The 24,473-nt window shown below is 37.2% G+C and overlaps 2 protein-coding genes across 4 annotated transcripts in view; one reads left to right on the top strand and one right to left on the bottom strand.

Moving 5' to 3' along the window:
- The window catches only part of syt6b (synaptotagmin VIb), a 50,478-nt gene extending 45,431 nt beyond the window's left edge, over positions 1-5,047 (top strand). For all 3 annotated transcript variants that reach the window (XM_046874805.1, XM_046874806.1, XM_046874804.1), the window contains exons 4-7: positions 2,498-2,618; positions 2,703-2,874; positions 3,002-3,152; positions 3,272-5,047. In XM_046874805.1, the coding sequence (XP_046730761.1) occupies positions 2,498-2,618; positions 2,703-2,874; positions 3,002-3,152; positions 3,272-3,340 (513 nt within the window). In that variant the 3' untranslated portion in view covers positions 3,341-5,047. The remainder of the gene's footprint in view (positions 1-2,497; positions 2,619-2,702; positions 2,875-3,001; positions 3,153-3,271) is intronic.
- A 147-nt stretch (positions 5,048-5,194) lies between these two features.
- On the bottom strand, positions 5,195-12,983 carry olfml3b (olfactomedin-like 3b). Its single transcript, XM_046874808.1, has 3 exons — positions 12,785-12,983; positions 9,939-10,224; positions 5,195-6,556 (listed from the first exon to the last, which is right to left on the bottom strand). Exons 1-3 carry the CDS (start codon positions 12,884-12,886, stop codon positions 5,772-5,774), a joined length of 1,173 nt encoding a protein of 390 aa, XP_046730764.1. The 5' UTR covers positions 12,887-12,983; the 3' UTR covers positions 5,195-5,771.
- Positions 12,984-24,473: the final 11,490 nt, after the last annotated feature.

Below are 24,473 nucleotides of genomic sequence, written 5' to 3'. Positions count from 1 at the left end.
TATATATATATATATATATATATATATATATATATATATATATATATATATATGACTTGAAGAGGTGCACTTTCTCCGGTATCACCTCATTAACTGTCCGTGTGGAAACATAGCAAAGGCTCTTAATGATGTCCACACGTCTCTGCACTGTTATAGCCTTTATATTTAATCACTGTACATATGCTTACATATATATCACATACTGTAAATATGATACACATTTATCTGCACTATTTGCACGATTGCTACTTTTTGCACTTCTGGTAGATGCCAAACTGCATTTCGTTGCTGTGTACCTGTACTATGCAATGACAATGTTCTATCTATCTATCTATCTATCTATCTATCTATCTATCTATCTATCTATCTATCTGTCTGTCTGTCTGTCTGTCTGTCTGTCTGTCTGTCTGTCTGTCTGTCTGTCAAATATTAATATGATGTGAGGTCCAGTTAACAGCTAAAACAGGTAGAAGTAATAACTACTTTTTACTTAAGTACATGTCAGAGCCAAGACTTCTTTACTTTCACTTAAGTAAAAAGGTATAATCAGTACTTTTACCCGAGTATTTTAAAACATGAGTATCTGTACTTCTACTTAAGTAATGGATGTGTGTACTTTTGCCACCTCTGATAAGGGCAGAGTGGCAGTAGCTCTAGCCACCAGGCACCCTGTGCACGGCCCTGACTTCTCCCATATCATGGATGCAGTGGGTAAGAAAGTAGGTATCTTCATTCCACAGCTTGATTCTGTTCACTTCCTTCAATGCACATTTCTTGTTCCTCCTGCACTGTATGATTGGGCAGAGCTACTGATCACCAAAGGTAATGGGGAGATTGGCACAGTGGCATGGTTTGTTAGTCTGCTCATGATGGTTTCTCTTGGGCCCAAGCCTGACCTAATGGTCTCTTTTGAGGGATTCAGTCTGCCTGATGTGCCAAACCATGGATGCCACATGCTCTGGACTGAAGAGGAGAAGAACCACCGGACCTGTTATCAGTGCTCAGTTCAGAATCCTAAATCTCTGATACTAATTAGGTGTATTAGTGCCTATGGAATGGGCAGCTTTCACCTCGGTAAATGCACAATCATTGGTGGAAGCAGTGGCAGGACTTACCCGACTTAATCCACCTCTTAATACCACCACTCTCGCATCACGAATATAGAAACCATCAATACTATACAAAAATGCAATATAACAATGGGTGGCATTAAAGAGAGAGAGGCATTTTGCACCATTTTACTAAAGCAAGAAACCCAGTTAAGACAACTCCAACCTCTACACTACAACTGCAACTGTGCCACGTACATCATCTGGAACAGTTCAGGATCTATATTTGTCTAATAACATGACAATATTTTAAAATGTAAATAAAATACAACTTACTCAGAGATGCAGACTCATAATTTGCACCGCTCCTCAGAGGCTGTAAGCCAGTGGTACCGCTTGTATTCACTGGTCTGGAAGTGGTGAACAAACCCTTTCCCGGGCTGAGACAAGCTAGCTAGCTTTGGGGTGGGCCGACCTCTCCTCACGATGTATAGCTTTTCTTGGAAATGGATTTTTAAGTATGTCCAAGACCAAATCAATTTCACTCCTTCCGTAGGTGTAAAAACTTCTATCTCAGATGCATTCATGTGTGAACTGCGCTACACACGTGTTTTGCCATTCGAACTTGGCTGTAACAGTTTCCCTCTGATCAACCAACCACAGGATGGAAAAATGTTGACGCTAGTCTGTGAAGCGAATATGAAATCTGATTGGTTAAATAAACAGACACGTTGCTTATTTTCACTATGGCTAAAGAGCCAGCAGTACTGACAAGCACTGGAAACGGTGCAGCCAAGAGAAACGCTACAAAATGAAGAGAATAAAATGTTGGGAATAAATTAGTAACATTGTATTAGAACAAATATTAGAATTTAGGTAAATATAGGCCAGTGATTCTGATAGGGTTTAGGCCAGCAGAGAAGGTTTTGCTGGCCCTGACCGCCCGCCACTGGGTGGAAGAGTATATACAGGTTTTAGGGCAGCATATGTTTCTTTCCTGTTGACGTCTTTTTTAGGGAAAGCCTTGCATATTTCAGCAAGACAATGGTAAACCACATACTGCATCAATACAACAGCATGTCTTTGTAGTAGAATAGTCTGCGTGCTGAACTGGCCTGTCTGCAGTCCTGAATTTTTACCAATTGAAAACAATTGGCACATAATGAAACGTAAAATATGACGAAAAAAAACCAAGGACTGACGCATAGGAAATATGTTTTTTATTCTAAAGGGAACATGGGTGTATGCATTTGCAAATCATTACATTCTGTTTTTATTTACAATGAACACTGCATTCCAACATTTTTGGAATTGGGGTTATATATGTCATAACATACTACATATAAAATATATAACAATCTGTATATTCTACAGATACTGTGTGTGTGTGTGTGTGTGTGTGTGTGTGTGTGTGTTTGTGTGTGTGTGTGTGTCTGTGTGTGTCTTAGGAAAGAGTTGATCTGGGTGAGATAATGTTCTCCCTTTGCTACCTGCCCACTGCAGGACGTCTTACTATTACAGTCATCAAGTGCAGAAACCTCAAAGCCATGGATATAAATGGGTACTCAGGTATATATTTGTGTGTGGGTTAAAATGACATGATCACAACAACACACAGTTGAGAAAGATATGTAGCACTTTTTTTGCTTTCAGATCCATATGTGAAAATATCACTAATCTGTGATGGAAAGCGACTGAAGAAGAAAAAAACAGCAACAAAGAAGAATACCTTGAATCCCACTTACAATGAAGCCATCACCTTTGACATTCCTCCAGAAAATATGGATCAAATCAGCTTAGATGTATCTGTCATGGACTATGATTTGTAAGAGCATTGTTTAACTTTATATAACATGAAATTATAGTGTACATATTTTTTTTTCAAATAAATACACTTGCTAAAATGTCTGATGTGTTTAACACACTTTTTTGTTTGTTTTTTTAATGGGCAGAGTGGGACATAATGAGGTCATAGGTGTGAACCGTGTTGGCAGCTGTGCTGAGGGAATGGGTAGAGACCACTGGAATGAGATGTTAGCTTACCCTCGTAAACCCATCACTCACTGGCATCCACTAATAGAGCCTAAGAAATCTGCAAAAGAGGTGATTATGATGCTTATATGCTTACCATAAACATAAAATGTTTAATATCTACATCAACATGGTTATTGATATAGAGTTACATTGCACCAAACCCTGACTCTCCTTTCTGTCTGCTTTAGTGGAAGACTCACACTTCAAGCTTTGGCTGCCAGGGGTCATGTCCATTTCCTCGACTTCCTTCCAGCTAATAGTTAAGAGGCCAATAGCACTGCTCTGAAAGGCTTCTAAAAATCTATTAGGAGTCTCTAAAAATAGATCATGAGATGGTCTGTAATTTAAAGTCTGCCTTACTGACATGATATTTTTTATTGTTTGTGCTTTAGCAGTCAACATTTTCTGTGAGCAGATGAATTTATAAAGTCAGTCTATCGAATTATGTTTAAAGTATGGAATCAACAGAACACAGGCATATTTGGCCCTTTGTGTTATTTTTATCTCTTTTTACACAGAATGCAGGTGTTAAATTTACATTATAAATGTGACCTCAAAGTGCAGCATGCTCACTTAAATTCACTAAGCTCACTTGACTGATGGGCACTGCAGAAAATTACACAGTTCGACACTTCCACAGGACATTCCACACTTTTTGTCTCAGGAGGACATACTGTGTATAAAATTATGTAATTCCTATACTATTCACCCAATTTGAATATAAGTACCCTTAATGATTTTGTAATTAACACATTAATTTATTGTTGATTAATGCCCTGATTAAATGCTATACAGTGTAATGTACAGCTATTATTACCAAGATATGGATGTATGTATGCACATTACATTTTTGTTATAGATGAATATCTGCTAAATACGTACGAGAAATTGCTAAAATAAAGCAAAATATTTTTTGATTCATTATATAAATATTTCAGATTGGCTAGTATTTGTGTTTATTTGACATTATAGCCATTTATTGTTCAGTTGGCAAGTGAAGTGTAGTTGGCCTACAGTATAAGCTGTGTGTGCGGTGTGTTTTGCTGGTAAAGCAATATGGGAAACTATTGCAGATAAGTTATTGGAAAACTACAATTTGATGAAGCAATTCCTTTAGCAATAGCTTTAGCAATAGCATTGAAAAATATTTATATATTTTTTATTATTATTTTAAAATTGTTAATTCCTCAAATATTAATTTCATTAAATGCAAGTACAAAAATGACACACTTTATCTAAATGTATTGTGCTCCTCAAAAAACATAATTAATTGTGACAAATAGTTATGACAAAATGTTGATCTCCTCCATTTTCTTCCACCTCCCCAAACAAGTAGGTGTCCTGGTTAAGATAAACTGGTCATAGTTGCAACACTACCACACTATTGTCTTTATGTTTGCGTTTCTTCCATCTCTGAAGTTTTATATTCATCTCCATCTTTGTGAATCTGTTTTTTCATAAGGTTTGAAGGCACACTATTACAACTATATTACTATACTAAAGTACTATTATACTACTACTGCTATACTACTATTATAGTGATATGCTCACAGTAAAGGGTAAACCTTTATGATAAAACTTATTTAAGGAATTATCAAATACAGTGTGTTGGATATTTTAGGTCATTAGTCACCTTTAAGTGTAACATTCAAATACATTAACTAGAGTTGTCAACAAAGATGTTACTGTTATTTAAATATATATAAATAACTACTGTGATTTGAGCATATTAATAAATACAACTATTGATTCAGACACAATTGCTGTAATATTTATGCCACACTATAATAAGAATAATGTTACATGAACATAAAATTTTTCTAATGATCATAACCCTCTGTATCCACCCTTGTTGTTATGTAGTTGCTATGGCTGTATATTATAATCTACAGTAATGTTTTTACAACAATTTATATTTTTTGGATGGTAGTTTGTACTTTTGTTTTGGGAATTGTATTGGTAATGCATACTTAAGAATTGTGTAAGAGTAATCCTTTTTTGCTTATGTGTGTCTAAATTTATTAATTTTGCATGGTCTGTTTTCAGGAATTATGTTTTGGAATGCGTTATTTTAAATGCTTGTGGTTTTATATAAAACGTGAGAAAGAATAGCAATGATTTTCTATTTCTTTAATTTAATGTTCAGTCCTTTACAATGATAAACAGCTAAAAAAATGATAAAGGTAATATAACAATTGATTTCAGAAATAAACATTTGAAATAATACATTAGTACATTGGAAGTTTTATCAAGGCCCTTAACCTGCAACTGCTCAGTTGTATGAATGTATAAACTAAGTTGTATAAACTCTGAATAAGGGTGTCTGCCAAATTCCTTTAATATACATTTACAAATTATTGTATAGGAATTTTATTTTTGAAGCCTTTTTTAGCCAGTACTGTAGGTGGAACAGCACTATGGCTTTATAAAAAAAAACATATACTTTGTCCTTGACATTAATACTTTTAATGCTTTGCTTTCACCATAGCAAACCATATAATAATAGTAATGGAAATGGAAATGTGCTATTGTTGTATTTACTTTATTGCAGAAAATAAATGATTAGGTATATGATTAAGGTTGATTCTAAAACCTTAGCAAATTATCAAACATAAATGCACATCAAACCAGGATTTAGCAGTCTAAACAGATTTGGTTTATGTTGGTTGCAAGCAATTTCAATACCATCTACACTTCTAGTTTTTTCTTCATTTGTAACTTGTAAAGAATTTGATAGCCGTCATCCCAAGCATAGATTAGCTGCTCCATGGGACTGTATTTGAAGCTTGAATGAGTGCCATAACGCTTTGGAAAATACACTGTAGGAGCATCATCATTGGTTACCATATCACTCACATCAAAAACACATTGGATACGGGAGCGGCTGGGAAGTTTGGAGTTGTAGACTACATAGACTGTGCCACACACCACAAAAGCTGCCTCTGCATTCTCTCTTGCACAAGGCGTATCCCACATCTGTTCGATGGTCAGAGTTTTAGGGTCCACCTTGGCTAATGAGACATGTTTCTCATTATTCTTTGTAGCATAAATGGCCCACAAACCTTCTTCATCTATAGCCAAGTCAATGTATGTCTCAGTATTAAGACTGTAGACTGGGAGCTGGTCATTGGCTGGAAATACAGCACTGTCCACCACAGAACCTTTCTGTAGGTCGAACTTTACCAGCCGTACCTCCTCACTGACTTTTACATAATACAGATGGTTGTTGTACACAGCATGACCCATACCTTGCCATTTTGAGGGAAGTTGGACAGCTTTGCCTGCTGCAATGCCTAGAGAAGAGGTGAAGTCACGTACAGAACTAAACTCATAGAGTGTGTCCTCTCCTGTTCCATTGAAGAGATAGACCTTCCCAGTGGAGACACCCATGTCTTTAGTCCACATGCCTTTAGCGCCACTGACACGTTTGAGAATCTTCATGCCTTTAATACTTGAGACCATGTCACTGCAGTCTTTGAAAACAATAAATATGACATAATGGATTATTGGTTAGTTAATTTTTTAAAAGAAAAAAAGAAAAACAAAGAAAACAGAACAGGTTGTGACATTTATTTTGGACACACACACACACAAACACAAACATATAATGTAACACTTAATCAGGTGACATGAATGACATTGATAATCTCATTATAACACCAGATTTCAAGCGGTTGAATATGTTAGGCAACAAGTAAAAAGTCACTTCTAAAAGTTGATATGTTGTAAGTTGAGTAAAATGGCATAGTATAAGAATCTGAGCGACACTGACAAGGGCCAAAATGTAATGGTTAGGCAACTGGAACATGGTTTCATGGGTGTTTCATTAGGCATTGGTTAGTACTGGAGGACCGGTGACAGGCTAACTAATACGCATGGATGGTGAGGACTAACTGATCCCACTGTAGGCTATTGTAATGCAAATTGCCAATCAATTTAATGCTAGCTATGGTACAAATCAGTCAGAGTGCCCCTGCTGACTGCTGTCTCTCAACAAAAGTGTCAAGAATAGCCAAACAAGCATCAAAAGTGGACCATGGACAGTGAAAAAAGGTGGCCTGGTCTTATGTAACACATTTTATATAACCATCTTGTGGATGAATGGATGCTTGTCTGTCACTTACCTGGGGAAGAGATGGCACTAAGATAAATTATGAGAATAAGGCTAGCCTGCAGAGGTAATGTGATGCTCTGGCCAGTGCTCTACTAGAAAAGATTGAGTCCTGGCTTTCTTCTTGTGGGTATTACTTTGACACCTAAAACCTACCTATAAATGTTCCCAGATCTTCAGGGAAGGGGAATTCCCTAATGATAGTGGCCTATTTCGACAGGATAATGCACTCTGACATTGCAAAATCATTCAGGAATGTTTTGAGGAACATGACATAGAGTTGCCATGGTATCCATGTGCTAAAAAAGGAAGTCTGATCCATGGAGCAGCTCAGAGCTTACAAGACTTAAAGGATCTCCTGTTATTGTTTTAGTGGCAGATACTACATCACACTTTCAGAGGTGCTGTCTTTGTCTCAAAAGGTCAGACCTTGTCTCAAAAGGTCAGGTGGCTAAAATTATGGCTAATTGGTGTGTACTGTATGTATGAAACACAAATATTAAAACAGCTGTGTGCTGTGGCATCTGGCACCAAAACAGTCTAAGAATGACCAGTTTAACAAGGTTCCCATCATTAAACTCCCAAGTAGCCTAATTGAAAACAGTATACCAAGTATGTTAATAATCAAATGCAAACAAATTTAAGAGAATCACTTTATTTTTAAACAAATACCTGATATAGAATTCTGAACTGTAATAGACTGGTTATAGTGAATGAGCTTTGGTATTTTATTTGTTAATTTGAAAATGTTTACAAAATAATATAGCTGTCCCATAAGTCTACAAGAAAAAAGGTAAAAGTAGTAAAAATGATTATGGTAATAATTATGGTAAAAATGAAATGGTAAATGTTTTTCAGTTTCAACAATGTAATTTACCATGAAGTACATAGTGCAATTTACTTTCTTACAATCTTCTTCTTCTTCTTCTTCTTCTTCTTCTTCTTCTTTTTCTTCCTCTTCTTTCGGTTGCCCCCATTAGGGGTTAAACTTCCTACATGTTCGGTCCTTCGAATAAACTTGTTTCTAAACCTGTCCATCCTCATCACTCCCAATAAAAAGAATCTCAGCATATTCAGCTCTGCTACCTACAGCTCTGCCTCTTGTCTTTTAGTCAATGCCACTGTCTCTAAACCATACAACATAGCAAATTATTTATTTGCTGTTTAAATGCTGTGTGGATAAATGCACTGTGCTACTACAGTGCTACTAGTGTTTCTAGTAGATCAATCTATCTGCCTGCACACAGGCATATGGCAAATTATTATCCTCACAGTTTTAAATTAATAGGCAAATTAAATTGACGCTTTTTTTTTTTGAAATGCCAAGATGGAATTGGTCTTGAAAGCTTCACATCCTGTATATTTACAAAATCTCACCCTATAAATATTTTGGTCATATTTGGTCTGCCCTCTTATACAGTTTCTCCTAAAATGTTACAAAGATTACTTTTATAAATATAAATTCAAATAACTGTTTTCTGTTTTAACACTGACAAGAGTAAGTTTTTACAGTTTTATAATTAAGCTACTATCAACAGCTACTTTAATGTTCTATGCACGTAAGCAAGAACTATCTACCTGTGGTGCAGTTTGCCCTACACATTGTCACTTGTGGTTATACTTTTTTTTCTTTATGTAACTATTGTTGTATTCCTAACCCTGTAAATACACAGACAACACTAATGAAAAAAATATTACCGGTAAGTCAATTTAGATAACATAGCAAACTGAGTACTCCTTACAATGTAGAATAGATTTGTTTCACTGTTGCAAAATCGTTTGAATCTTTTAAAGAGAGTAAAAAATGTCTTAGATGTTTTGTGTTTTATTGTGTAAACCAAAATCAACAGATATCAAAGTGATCAAGGAATCTTCAGAAGCAGTGTTATGCTTGTACCTGTAAATACTGAATTTAAAAAAATTATAAATTGGAATAAGAAAGTAATTTGAATGAAAAAACACTTTTTATTCTATTCATTTTAAGCCTATGAAGATAAGGCAAAAATATCTTGATTGAGTTGAAATTTTTTGCCAATTCCTTTTTAGTTAGACCCTTTGCCACGGTTATACTATTCAAGAATTAATCAATAGTGGTGTCTGTTGCTGTCATCTAAATATATATATACATATATTAGGGATGGTAAAATTCACTGGTTCACATCTGTGCATCGGCAGAAAAGTTAACCATGTGATGCATCAATTTAAAAAAGTGTAACCACTAATTTGTAAACAATATTTTTTTATGTAGATTGATTTCTCTTCACTAAATATGAGTATATCAAACACTACAGAGACCGAGGCGTGTCCTGAGTCCATAGTATATAGATTAACATGGCAGAGGTAGCGTTGTATCTTCCTGGAGACAGAACAGGAAAAGGACATCTGGTTTTATTTAATCGGTTTACTTTTTTTGCTCTACATAGGCTCCACAAAGTTATGTGAAAGGGCCGTGTGTTAGAAGTCAGAAGGCATTTAAGTAAATTTATGATTTGCTGTTTTTCTGAACCAAAGAAATAAAAGCAAACAATCTGTACCATATTGAATTGCATAGCATCATGTTTTTTTTTCCATTGCAATCATATTGCACTGAATCAAATTAAAACCGGATGCACACAAAATATATTTTCATTTAAAGTCCATCATCCACCCCTACATCAAATATCTTAAAAAGTCTACCTCTACTGTTTCAGCAGGATGCCCAACTGTAATTAAAATCACAGTTTACATGGAATGTGGAGCCATACCTGAGAGCTTGGCATATTTTGACTTGTTCTTCTCCTTGGCCACAGTCACCTGCTGCTCTACCAACTTGTCATCCACATCCACGCAGGGCTGTGCTCCATTCTGTGTCTCAAGATAATCCATCTCACGTTCCACTCGATCAACACGGACCCCCACTGCATCAAGCTCACTCCTTAGTGCCTCCTTGTTCTTGTCCAGGCTCTCAAGCTGAGCTACAATCTGCTGCTTGAGCTCCCGTAGCTCTGCAGTGTAGCGGCTTGTCTGCTCATGCCACAAGGAGATTCGATCCTAGCATTTAAAAAAAAAAAAAGTTGAGAAGTCACACAGACATTCAAATGCTAAGAGTCAAGTCAAGTTTATTTCTATACTACTTTTCACAACAGACATTGTCTCAAAGCAGCTTTACAGAATTTTAAGAGTTAAATGAATGAATGGTGTGCATTTATCCCTGATGAGCAAGCCATGGCGACTGTGGCAAGGAAAACCCCCTTAGATGTTATAAGAAAGAAACCTTGAGAGGAACCAGACTCAAAAGGGGAACCCATCCTCATTTGGGTGAAAGAGTAATTATTTCTTGTATAGTACTGTATATAAAGTATAAAAGAATGTGGACTTGATGTGGGTCGCATTTTTGTTATTAATTTTGTGCATTATGTTAAACATTCGCAAATTTAAACGTATACTTTTTCCTTTTTTGGATAATTCTAGGGAAAAGGCTATACAGGTAGAAAAAGGCCAGACTTATGGAAGATCAAGAGAGAAATCAGAATATGAAATTTCACTTTTACATACAATATTTAACAAAAGTGAGTACACACCATTGTAGTATTTCTTCTCAAGGCTCAATACTATAGAAATAGATCTTGGATATATTTTAGAGTAGTCAATATGCAGCAATGTGTATAGCAGTATAGATTTACTGTCCTCCGAAAATAACTCAACATACAGATATTATTGTCAAAATAGCTGGCAACAAAAGTGAGTATACCCTAAGTAAACATGCCAAAACTGTGTCCAAAGTTTCAATAGTTTGTGTGAGCACCATTGTTATCTAGCACTGCTTTAATCCCCCTGGGCATGGAATTCACCAGAGCTGCACAGGTTGTTGCTGGGATTCTCTTCATGACATCGCAGAACTGCTGGATGTTAGACTTATATTGTAGCGCTGTTAAACCTTCCACTTAAGGATGCTCCACAGGTGCTCAATAGGGTTCAGCACTGAAGACATACTTGGCCACTCCATCACCTTCAGCTTCCTCAGCATAGCAGTTGTCACCTTGGCGATGTGTTTGGGGTCGTTATTATGTTGGAAAACTGTTTAGATTTTGAAGGAAGGGTGTCATTTTTTGCTTCAGAATGTCACAGTACATGTTGGAATCCATGTTTTCCTTTAGTAAACCGCAGCCTCCCAGAACCCGCAGCACTCATGCAGGCCCAGACCATGAAGCTACCACCACCATTCTTGACCGTAGGCAAAACACAATTTTCTTGATACTCCTCACCAGGGCATCACCACCCATGCTGGACACTATCTGAGCCAAACAAGTTTATTTTAGTCTCATCAGACCACAGGACATGGTTCCAGTAATTCGTTTTCTTGGACAGGTTTTCTACAGCACTGTTTGAGGGCCTTTTTGGGAGTCATCTTCAAAAGATGCTTCCTTCTGGGATGATGGCTATGCAAACTGACTTGTTGCAGTGTGTGGCATATAGTCTGAGCACTGACAAGTGGACCTTCCGCTTCTGCAACCTCTAAGGCAATGCTGCAGCACTCATGTGTCTGTTTTTTGAAGCCAGCTTCTAAACCTGACGCACAGCACAAGGACTTAACTTCTTCGATCGACCCTTGCGAGGCCTGTTCCGAGTGGAATCCATCTTGGAAAAGCTCTGTATGACACTGGTCACTGTACTGTAGCTCAGTTTCAGGGTGTTACCGATTTTCATATAGTGTAGGCCATCTTTGTGGAAAGCAACAATTCTAATTCCTAAATCTTCAGAAAGTTCTTTGCCTTGAGGTGCCATGTTGAAAATCCAGTGGTCATATAAAAGAATTGTACTCAAAGCACCAAATTTTAACTGCTCTAATACAAGATACAATATTTCTCTAATCCTGTCAAGCAGATAAAAACATGAAATATGTTAAATAGGACATGTAGCTTTGCATAGTTAAATGAGAGCTTTTATTACTTAGGGTGCACTCAACTTTGTTACCAGTTACTTTGACAATAATGGCTGTATGTTGAGTTATTTTTAGAGGCCAGTGAATCTGTACTGTTATATAAACTTCACAGTGGCTGATCTAATATATATATATATATATATATATATATATATATATATATATATATATATATATATATATATATATATATATATATTTATATTTATATTTATATTTATATATATGTATGTTTTACATATTTCTATTGTATTGTCCTTTAAGAAGATATACTAAAATGGTTGCTGAAATGTGAGGGGTGTACTTTCTTTTGTGAGATACTGTATACTGCATACATATATATATATGTGTGTGTGTGTGTGTGTGTGTGTGTGTGTGTGTGTGTGTGTGTGTGTGTGTGTGAAGGAACTCCATGTATAAGCGAAATCAGGCTGAAACAAAGAAAAATAAATAATTGATTGTCCATTGAATGCTAGGAGCAACCGTTTGTGAAAACAGACGTGTATTCTCACTGCAAAACATTCTTAAGAGTTTGTAGTCAGAGTGACTCATGTGTGCCTCTCTAAATGGAAAGGCCATTGAGTATGCAGTTGATTCTGTTTAAAGCCGATCTTCTTAGAGTTCTGGATGTGCTGGTGTGCCTGGGAGCACAGGCAACTTCATGCTTACCTCAATCGCAAGCAGTCTTCTCTCTAAGTAGTCCATCAAGGCTTGTTGCTGTGCTGCAGCAAGTCCACCAAGTAAAACAATGAGGAACTGTAGGACTCTCATGATCCAACGGAAAGTTCTTGTCTGCTGCCTGTGAGTGTCTATGATATAAGTGCACAGAGAGGGAGGAAGTCTTCACACTGAGTGCTCACTTTGACTGGAATGTTTTGACAAGCCAGATAGGAGGAGCATGTAACATCTGGAACTGCCATAGCCTTTCTTTAGAATTTACTTTTTTGCTCTCTTTTCTGTAATTGTCACAGCTAATACTTCATATACAGTAGAAATTGCATTTTTAAAATGCTTTTAATGTGTGGTAGTTCATCATATTAAAAGCCATGAAAAACTGGTTAAATTATATTTGCTGCTCTGAGAAAGCTTCATAGAATAACCCGGAATCACTGTTTCTATAGGTCAACAGAATGCAGTTGCATTATATTTTTTTAGATCAATTAAGCTAAATAAAGCAGAAATACTCTAGCAGTATTTAGGCTATGCAAGCCTTTCTTATATGCAAAACATAATGCTGCAATAGTAAGTCTTGCCGGAGTCCCCAACTGCACAGGGTCCTTAACTTTTATACAACAATAAAGACATAATAATCCATATCCTTCCATTCCTGTCACCCCCCTCTCTCTCTCTCTCTCTCTCTCTCTCTCTCTCTCTAGGTGGAGTTAAATATGCTCCCGAGGTTCCAGTGAACCCTCTCCCCCCCTCGGATCTGCCCACTTTGTCCTGGCCTGCCTCTGGATCATGTTCTCTTCGATTGGGGATCCATGAAATTATGGAGTAAGAACAGGAACACTGAGGATTTGGATTTGGACTGTAGTTAATGTCAGCAGTCTGCTATACTGATTTAGGATTACAGTTTGCATCTGATCACATCACGCCACACCTCAACATTGTTTATCTGCAATAAAAGGACATTTGGTGCACCCCAAATGAGGATGGGTTCCCTCTCAAGTCTGGTTCCTCTCAAGGTTTCTTCCTTTTGCCATCTCTGGGAGTTTTTCCTTGCCACAGTCACCATTGGCTTTCTCATCAGGGACAAACTTACACTTATAAAGAACATCTTATTAGTTTTTAATCACCACATTATCTGTGTAAAGCTGCTTTGAGACAATGTTCATTATTAAAAGTGCTATACAAATAAAAATGTATTGAATTGAATAGAAATTGAATCTAATAGATGATAAAGAAACTCCAAAAGTCAAAAACAACGAGGCACATCAAGGATAAGTGCTTAGCCCATGAAAGTTATCTGCACAAATTTAGCTGTGTTTAATTATAATTGATTATTTTTACTTTCCAAAAAGCACTTCAATAGTGCTCTCCAAAACTGCCAAACCAGCAAATACAAAAATGGTTCTTTTCAAATGGAAGGAAGGTGCCAACTGCAAAGGCAAGGTTGTGGAAAAAATGCTAATGAAAAATAATACAGTGCATTGCTGTTGTAATACTAAAGAAGTGGAAGCAAATGTGTTTTATAAAGTGCACATGTAACAACAAACAAGATAAAATGAAACACAAAATAAAGAAAGAAAAAAACATGGACCTGGAAACAAGGGTACAAAAAGGAGCATGAACAAAAAACATGAGGCAAATGTGAGACAAGGAGCGCCCTGAAAGGTGGGAGTTACATTACATGTTATAATAAATGGTGACAAGGAACACGTGAGTGATTATTGAAATGTGACAGTCACCTGCTGCAGTGAAGTGCAGGAACTGTCAATCAAACAACACATCTCTAATCAATTTAAACTAAAATCCATCTCTGCCCCAGCAGCAATACTGTAAATCGCTGCACAGTCCTTCTGGCAGGGGTGCAAGGTAAAAAATGACACATACTGGTTACTTTATTTGAATAGATTTTTTCTTTATTGAAATATTTTTTATATTTATATTTTATTAACTAGCTTAAAAAGGATAAATAAGGATAAATGTATTTGACCTGCCTTTGCTACATGCCATATCATGATCATTTACTCCTTTCCCTAATTATGAGTGCTTAACCCATAGGAAAACAGTCCCATCCAAACAAATCTCACATACAAAAGTACAAAAATTGCATCAACTTCTTTTAATAATAGACTAGGAGGGAGAAAATGTGGTGGATGCTGCAACAAGGACCAGTGTCAGTATAACATCCAAATATCCATAGTAACACCTGAAATAGCCTTTAATCAGGGCACTATTCTAAGCAAGATTTGACCTGGTGACCTTTGCCTCACAGCCCATTCCACCCACACAGAAACTCCATAGTTTTGCCTTGACAGCAACATGTGGCCCTGGATTTAGAGGAATTTTGTTCAGATATGGAGGTGTATACGTGACTTTTAGATGCTACATTTTCTAAATAAAAAAGCTGATTAGAGTGAAACAGTAATACTTACAATAAGGTTGTTCTTTTTTTCTAACCAGAAAGTGGATTCTTTAGAGTTGTATGTCTAGCTTCCAGAATTTTTCTTAAAAGGAAAAAATCCTGACAATTCCACATATCGAAGGAGTGATTGAATGAAGGAATAAAGATGTGTTAATGTATGCAGAAATAAGTAGAACATTTAAGTAGATCATCTTTAGATTATTAAATATTAATTTGTAAATCACTCACACACACACACACACACACACACACACACACACACACACACACACACACACATACACTCGCACACCTTTATTGCCCAAAGTGGGTCTCCTTCTTCTTCTTCTTTCGGCTTCTCCTAAAAGGGTTTGCCACAGCGGATCATCCGTCTCCATACCCCCCTGTCCTCTACATATGCATCTTTCAAACCAACTACCTGCATGTCTTCCCACACCACATCCATAAACCGACTCCTTGGCCTTCCTCTTTTCCTCCTTCCTGGTGGCTCTATCCTCAGCATTCTCCTACCAATATAGATTGGGACCCCATGTCCCTTTTGAACATGCCCAAACCATCTTAATCTCGCCTCCCTCACCTTGTCTCCAAATCGTCCTACATGCGTTGTCACTCTAATAAACTAATTCTGTCCATCGTCGTCACTCCCAATGAAATCCTCAACATCTTCAGCTCTGCTACCTGCAGCTCCACCTCCTGTTTTTTACTCAGTGCCACTGTCTCTAAACCATACAACATCTCAGGTCTCACCACAGTCCTATAAAATTTCCCTTTCACTCTTGTAGATACCCTTCTATCACAAATCACTCCTGCCACTCTTCTCCACCCACTCCACCCTGCCTGCACACCTCTCATTTACACGCATGCACTCCATCTTACTCCTCCTTAGTAATTCACTTCCTGCTTTACCATCTCCACACCATCCAACCTTCTCTCCATCCTTTATTGCTCTAACTTGCAGCACATCCTTCCCAGCTAGGTCCCTCTGCCTGGCCAATCGGTATAAATCCTTTTCTCCTTCCTTAGTGTCCAACCTTTCATACAGCTCCTCATATGCCTTTTCCTTGGCTTTCGCCACGTCCCTCTTTACCTGTGGCCTTCCTTGTACTCCTGCCTACTTTTCTCATTACACTATCGATTCAAATTCTGTTTTGCCAACATTTTTCTCCTTATGCTCTCCTGCACTTCCCCATTCCACCACCACGCATCTTTGTCTTTCTTTCTCTTTCCAGATGTCACACTAAGTACCTTTCTAGCTGTCTGCCTTATCACTTCTGCAGTAGTTGCCCAATCATCCAGCACCTCTTTACCACGAGTCCCCTGTCAGACCTCTTCCCTGAGCCTTCCTCCTTTAGTTTCCACCTTTTTATTGTTCTCTCACTCCTCACTTTCTTCCTCTTCTTCTTCACCTCCAAAAGCATCCTACAGACGACCATCCAATGCTGTCTAGCTACACTGTCCCCTGCCAACACCTTACAGTCTCCAATCTCCTTCAGGAGATGTGTGCACCTTCCTCCACTCTTATACGTCACTCTATGATCCTCATTCTTCTTAAAATGCATGTTCACCATTGCCATTTCCATCATTTTAGCAAAATCCACCACCATTTGCCCTTCCACATTCCTCACCTTTAAGCCATAACTACCCATCACCTCTGTTCCCTTCACCTACATGGCCATTGAAATCTGCCCCAATCACCAATCTTTTATACGTAGGTACACCTTCTACCACATCATTTAACTCACTCCAGAATTTTTCCTTTACCTCCATCTCACAGGCCACTTGTGGAGCATAAGCACTGATGACATTTTTCATCACCCCTTCAACTTCCAGCTTCACGTTCATCACCCTATCAGAATGACCTCCTCTGCAGAATGACCTTCACCTCCACTGCACTCTTACTGTACTCTTCCTTCAGAATCACCCATACACTATTTCTCTTTCCATCCACACCATTAAAGAACAGTTAAAACCCACCTCCAATGTTCCTGGTCTTACTTACTTTCCACTTGGTACACGACATACCTACATTTCTCCTCTCCATCATATCTGCTACCTCTCTCCCTTTACCAGTCATAGTACCAACATTTAAAGTACCAACCCCAACCTCCACTCTCCTACACTTCTCCTTTTCCTGCCATCTCTGTAGACATCTTCCTCCTCTCCTTCTTCTCCTTCACCAGACATTAGCCCAATTTCCACCTGGTACAATACCTGTAGGTTCATTGGTAACCCGGGCCTCGACCAATCCGGTATGAAATTATGATTCGTGATCCGCATATTTGATTTGGAACATGTTTTACGCTGGATGCCCTTCCTAACGCAACCCATCCCATTTATCCAGGCTTGGGACAGGCACTAAGAGTGCCGGCTGGGTTATTATTGGTTCTAACAAATGTAAACTATTTAATATAATTATTTTTATTTAATTTGTTTCTTTATTTATTCATTTATTACTCTATTTAATCAATATAATAAAAAGTGTATTTCATTAATTTAGTTTCTTTTATTTTATTTCTTATTAAATATAAAATTTTATTTAACTAAGCAAGCATTTTAATTAAAATTATTTAAAAAATGTAAACTGTTGGTGTTCACAAATGTCAATAATAATAAACTGTGCAATTAAAAAAACGACAATTTAATTTTTTCCATTTTCACCCTAACCGTACCGAAATTGTACCAAACCATGACTTAAAAAGTCATAGGCAACAGGACGTGAACCATGAATTGTGAATCCACTACAAACTATTGCCATTTACCTACAAAGCCTAAAATGGTTTGGCTCCCATGTATCTATCTAGACTTCTAACACGCTACAATCCGTCACGCTCCTTGAGATCTCAAAATTCTGGACTTTTAGTAGTTCCTAGAATAGCAAAGTCCACTAAAGGTGGTAGAGCATTCTCACATTTAACTCTTAAACTTTGGATAGTGTTCCTGACAGTGTTCAGCGTTCAGACACACTCTCCCAGTTTAAGTGCAGATTAAAAACGTACCTTTTTAGCGAGTCCTACACATAACACACATCACACATCATAATCTTGTGCTCCAGTACATCTGATCAAATGCACATTATGAACTTGTGCTTGTTAATATTATGAACAGCAGCTACGCTAATTTCTCTCCACTGCTTCTCTTTCTCTACCCATCCTGAGGCATCCTGAGGTTGCACCAGCTCCAGTCGTGTCCCATCTCATGAAGATTATGGAACTATAGTATGGAACTAAGTAGATGCCGAGCCCACAAACATCTCGAACCATCTAGAGACGTTCCAACGACATTTGATTCCACTTTATGTAGAGTTTGGACATTGGACATCTTTATGTGTTTAAGGACTCTGGCATGGAGGAGTTGGTGTTGGCTCTATGAAGATCTTAATTGTTAAACTATTTTATGAATTGCTCACTAGCTCCTGGTTCCATAACATCAACTGACTGTATAAGACTGTAGAAAGGACATTACTCACAATCTTACCTTCTGGTGCTCATGAAACATACATTGTAACAGAAAATGTTGCAATTCTAATGGGCCCAGTTATATACAAACATTACTAAATTAGATAATTTAAATAAAAATACCGTAAATCCCCAAAATACTACAACAACTATAGTGTCAAAATATTATTAAAATGTGTTATCATGTTAGACAAAAAAAGACACAACTATGTTACAAAATCTCTGATCACTGAAACTCCAGACATTATTAACATATTTCAAACTTAAGAATAGTCTTTCTAGACTAGGCCAACAAAATATTTTTTCATAAACTTCATCTAGATTATTTATATGATCACCATCATTCATTACATCACATTACCTCTGTCCATTTTTCTTCTTCTTTGCTTCTCTTTTTATTCCCTGGGCACCAGGGTACACCACAGTAAGTTTAAATGTATGTTTTTTCATTACTCATAAATATCCCTTAAATAACCCCTAAATATCACAAATCACAAAAACATGCTGCATCCAAATAATGTCAACATTACAACGACGTTTAAATACAACATTGTGGCAAAATTCTCCTGACTGAAAGTAAGTAAACTAACCGACTGTTAAATATACTAAAGAAATGAAATAATAAACTTGTACAACAGTATACTCAAGTAATAAAAACGACGTCAAAGAAAGACATCTTCACAAAACCATGTCCGTAATAATAATTATTATGTGAAGAGAGGAAAAGCCCAGTAGATGGCAGTAGAACAAAACAAACCCAATTACAGATTTTCTCAAACGCTAAAACACATTTCAAAAACGTTTTCTCCATGTTCCCCTTTCACACCAAAAGAGCAGCTCGAAGCTTTCAAAAATGTAAACACTATACACATCATTACACACTACAGCAAAACAATTGAAAACACAATGCTCAATTTGTGAGAAGGTTCTTTGTTTCATAACTGCCAATGCATATTTTTGAAACTTTACAGTAATGGATGTTCTTAGATCTCTGCAGAGGATTAGGCATTTAGATTTGAGAGTTTCATCTGAAGAGTATAAATCTATAGTAAATTATGCATGTACACTACTGTAACACAACTCAATGCAAAAACAGAATCTATTGCACACAACAGTACTCTTGAAAACATGATCAGGGTGTGAAGTTTTTTTATTTACTTTATTCACACCACACACACACACCACAATCACTGTGCGGCATCATGTCGCTGAGCTGCATCGGGCCACATCACCTCATCCATCCACCTCATCTATATTGTCTCTTGCCAGGCACCGTGGGAAAAACCCCCTGGAATGGCGAATCCATCCTTGGAAGGCCTCCACTGGGATGTCAACACAGGCCAGCTCCATTCCCCTTAGGAGGTTCTCTCTAGTGTATGGTTGTCTCGGTCTATTGTGGCCAAGCTGACATCATCAATGCTCTCAAAGTTGACATTATCGGCAATGACTTTGTCTCTGATCTCCCGGAGTCTGATGAGGTTGTTCTCACGAACCATATCCACAATGAGGGTTTCTTGTGCCGCTGTAAATATGGCAACCCTCCCACCTCTATGTGGCATTCTTTCAACTCTAAAGAAAGAAACATGTGTTGTCAGTTTTACAATACATTAACAACTGATTTGAAACCAATAGTCTACTTTCACAGGTTTGTAAAATTGTATTGTGACAAAGAAAGCAATAGAGTACAATACCTGTTGTGTTGTCTGAATGCCCTGATAATGATGGCCACGGTGAACCTACTCAGGTTTGGACGGACTCGTAGTCCTGCTTCAGCCATTGTCATGCCATGGACAATGACAGGGTCAATGACTGTTGCTCGCATCTCGTCCGTAATGATGGTACGAGGTTGTCTTGCGCTCCCTCCTGGACCTTCTCCTCTCCCTTGTTGGCCTGCTCCTCTTCCTTCTCTGATTTGAACTCCTCTTCCTCGTTGGCCTAAACCTCTTCCTCCTCTGATTTGAACTCCTCTTCCTCGTTGGCCTGCTCCTCTTTCTCCACTGATTTGAACTCCTCTTCCTCGTTGGCCTGCTCCTCTTCTTCCATGGCCAGCTCTTCTCCCTCCTCTGACTCAAATTCCTCTTCCCCTGACTCTGCCTTCATCCATTGTGTTTGTTTGGAATCTTCAGCAAACTGTGCACTCTGAACTTGCTTTTGTACATGTGGTCACAGCATTAGCAACAAGTGTCTTCAATTTTGAGTCGTTGTGTGTAATGAATGATGCCAGGTGTGTTCATTGTGTTTAAATATTGCTGACTGTGGCAAGCATTTTGCATCACATTAGCTTTCATTTGAGAATATAAGCAGAGTTCTTTTTAACTTGTGTTTTAGCAAAAAAAAAAATGTGTTAAGATTTATGAGAACGGAGGATTGTGTTTTGTGAATTGTGTCTTCATGTGAAATGTGTTTATGATATTGGAAAATGATGGCTAGATTTAGTAAATGTGTTTAGACAACTAGTCATTTGGTTTAGAGGATTGGCTTTTGTGTTTTGGCATTTGAGAAAAACTGTAATGTAAAACGAGTGAACATGGACGCGAGATCGCAGGCAATTGAATGAGTTTTTTCTTCTCAAAATGCATTACAGTTTCTAATACAAATAGGGTTGCAAAATCCCACTAATTTCAACACTGAACACTTTCAATGGGAATCAACAGGCAAAATATGGGAATTAACGGGAATAAATGGGAATTAACCTTAAATTAATAGGAATAAACTGGGAATTTACATAATTGCAGGTTTTCAACTTATATGTAGTTGAAAAAAAATCGTGCAGGATAATCTTGGTTAAAACAACCAGTTTGTTCTAGTACATTCTTTAATAACATGCACACAGCACACTTACTGTAGGTCGATTAAGGCCGAACCCTGCATGCATTGTCCAATCCTCCATAACATAACACCAATTTCTTCATCTTGGCAAGTATTCATGTAAATTAAATAAAAATTACAATCATTTACGTTTAAAACTTCCTTTTGCTGTGTGTAAGCTATTGTGCAACAAAATTATACGATTGTACAAACTAATACACTCACTGAGCAGACATTCAGGTAAGATACTTAAAAAAGTCTTTAAAAAAAAAAAAAAATAAAAAAATTCCACACAAACAATCCCCCTTAGTCACCTAGGGGGAAATCCCCCATCTTCTAGTCTCTGACAACCACAGAAATGTTTATGCCACAGTTCTATTTGATTCTAAAGATTACATTCAAGAGATTTCCATTCAAGTATGTTTTGAGATTACTTGGGAAATATATTTTATCTATGGTATTAAGTTTAACTAGCAAATACCAAAAAATGTGTTTATACAGTAGCTAGCCTGCCAGTAAATCAGATCTGCTAAATGTGAACTAGCACAATTTAATTAACATTTTATGAGGCTAGCTCAAGCTGTCAAGCTGCTCTTTCTTCTACCTTCTGATAGCCATTTTTCAGTAATCATACAGAAGTACAGTACTGGTTTAAAGTTTTTATAAGACATTAAGTCTCTTATGCTCTTCATTTAATTATTTATAAATATATTTGATCAAAAGTACAGAAGAAAGCAGTAATCTTTTGAAAGATTTTTGCAATTAAATTTTTACCTTTTTTATTAATAAAAGAATCCTGAAAAAGTATCATGCAAAATAAAAACATTAGCAGTACAACTGTTAGAAATACATTATAATTTAAAATATATTCAAAAACAATATTATATATATATATATATATATATATATATATATATATATATATATATATATATATATAGGAGTGCAGAATTATTAGGCAAATGAGTATTTTGACCACATCATCCTTGTTATGCATGTTGTCTTACTCCAAGCTGTATAGGCTGGAAAGCCTACTACCAATTAAGCATATTAGGTGATGTGCATCTCTGTAATGAGAAGGGTGTGGTCTAATGACATCAACACCCTATATCAGGTGTGCATAATTATTAGGCAACTTCCTTTCCTTTGGCAAAATGGGTCAAAAGAAGGACTTGACAGGCTCAGAAAAGTCAAAAATAGTGAGATATATTGCAGAGGATGCAGCAGTCTTAAAATAGCCAAGCTTCTGAGCGTGATCATCGAACAATCAAGCGTTTCATTCAAAATAGTCAACAGGGTCGCAAGAAGCGTGTGGAAAACCAAGGCGCAAAATAACTGCCCGTGAACTGAGAAAAGTCAAGCGTGCAGCTGCCAAGATGCCACTTGCCACCAGTTTGGCCATATTTCAGAGCTGCAACATCACTGGAGTGCCCAAAAGCACAAGGTGTGCAATACTCAGAGACATGGCCAAGGTAAGAAAGGCAGAAAGTCGACCACCACTGAACAAGACACACAAGCTGAAACGTCAAGACTGGGCCAAGAAATATCTCAAGACTGATTTTTCTAAGGTTTTATGGACTGATGAAATGAGAGTGAGTCTTGATGGGCCAGATGGATGGGCCCGTGGCTGGATTGGTAAAGGGCAGAGAGCTCCAGTCCGACTCAGGCGCCAGCAAGGTGGAGGTGGAGTACTGGTTTGGGCTGGTATCATCAAAGATGAGCTTGTGGGGCCTTTTCGGGTTGAGGATGGAGTCAAGCTGAACTCCCAGTCCTACTGCCAGTTTCTGGAAGACACCTTCTTCAAGCAGTGGTACAGGAAGAAGTCTGCATCCTTCAAGAAAAACATGATTTTCATGCAGGACAATGCTCCATCACACCGTCCAAGTACTCCACAGCGTGGCTGGCAAGAAAGGGTATAAAAGAAGAAAATCTAATGATATGGCCTCCTTGTTCACCTGATCTGAACCCCATTGAGAACCTGTGGTCCATCATCAAATGTGCGATTTACAAGGAGGAAAACAGTACACCTCTCTGAACAGTGTCTGGGAGGCTGTGGTTGCTGCTGCACGCAATGTTGATGGTGAACAGATCAAAACACTGACAGAATCCATGGATGGCAGGCTTTTGAGTGTCCTTGCAAAGAAAGGTGGCTATATTGGTCACTGATTTGTTTTGTTTGGTTTTGAATGTCAGACATGTATATTTGTGAATGTTGAGATGTTATATTGGTTTCACTGGTAAAAATAAATAATTGAAATGGGTATGAATTTGTTTTTTGTTAAGTTGCCTAATAATTATGCACAGTAATAGTCACCTGCACACACAGATATCCCCTAAAATAGCTAAAACTAAAACTACTTCCAAAAATATTCAGCTTTGATATTAATGAGTTTTTGTGTTCATTGAGAACATGGTTGTTGTTCAAATTAATCCTCAAATAAAATTAATCCTCAAAAATACAACTTGCCTAATAATTCTGCACTCCTGTATATATATATATATATATATATATATATATATATATATATATATATATATATATATATATATATATATAAAATTCACAATATTATGTTGGGTTTTTTTCAGGCTTGATAAGCCCTCTTTAAAAAACATTAAAATAGTCACCGGTCCAAACTTTTGACCAGTACAGAGTATTTATTCAACTTCATTTATTCAACTTCCAAAATGTGTGTCAAAATTGTAATAAAAAAATCTGTATACGTTTGCGTTCATGTCATATGACCAAACAAAATGTTTATATTTATGTTTGTATATGATACAGTTTATATAAATTTTCCCAAATTTCTAATTAGTTTTCATACATTTCTGGTAAGTTTTCAATTTGAAATATTTCCAAAAATGTCTCAGATGAAGTTCCCATTTAACTTTACTGGAAATGTTCTGTCCTGTTGGCACCATGAATACGACACATTGCGATACAGAAGGTCTTTTCTCCATGCTGCTATTAGACTTTACAATCAGAGCTGCTCCCAGTGAACCA

Source organism: Silurus meridionalis, chromosome 19 (assembly GCF_014805685.1).
Source record: "Silurus meridionalis isolate SWU-2019-XX chromosome 19, ASM1480568v1, whole genome shotgun sequence".
NCBI classification, from domain to species: domain Eukaryota; kingdom Metazoa; phylum Chordata; class Actinopteri; order Siluriformes; family Siluridae; genus Silurus; species Silurus meridionalis.
The sequence above is the reverse complement of the archived record's forward strand: the minus strand, read 5'-3'. Positions and strand labels throughout refer to the sequence as shown.

Bases quoted from the DNA above. Each gene is read 5' to 3' on its own strand.
- olfml3b (XM_046874808.1), bottom strand. From the start codon at position 12,886: ATGAGAGTCCTACAGTTCCTCATTGTTTTACTTGGTGGACTTGCTGCA. The intron at 10,225-12,784 runs GTAAGCATGAAG...TTTAAATGCTAG, and splicing joins GAAGACTGCTTGCGATTGAG to GATCGAATCTCCTTGTGGCA. The intron at 6,557-9,938 runs GTATGGCTCCAC...TTGTTTTCAAAG, and splicing joins AAAATATGCCAAGCTCTCAG to ACTGCAGTGACATGGTCTCA.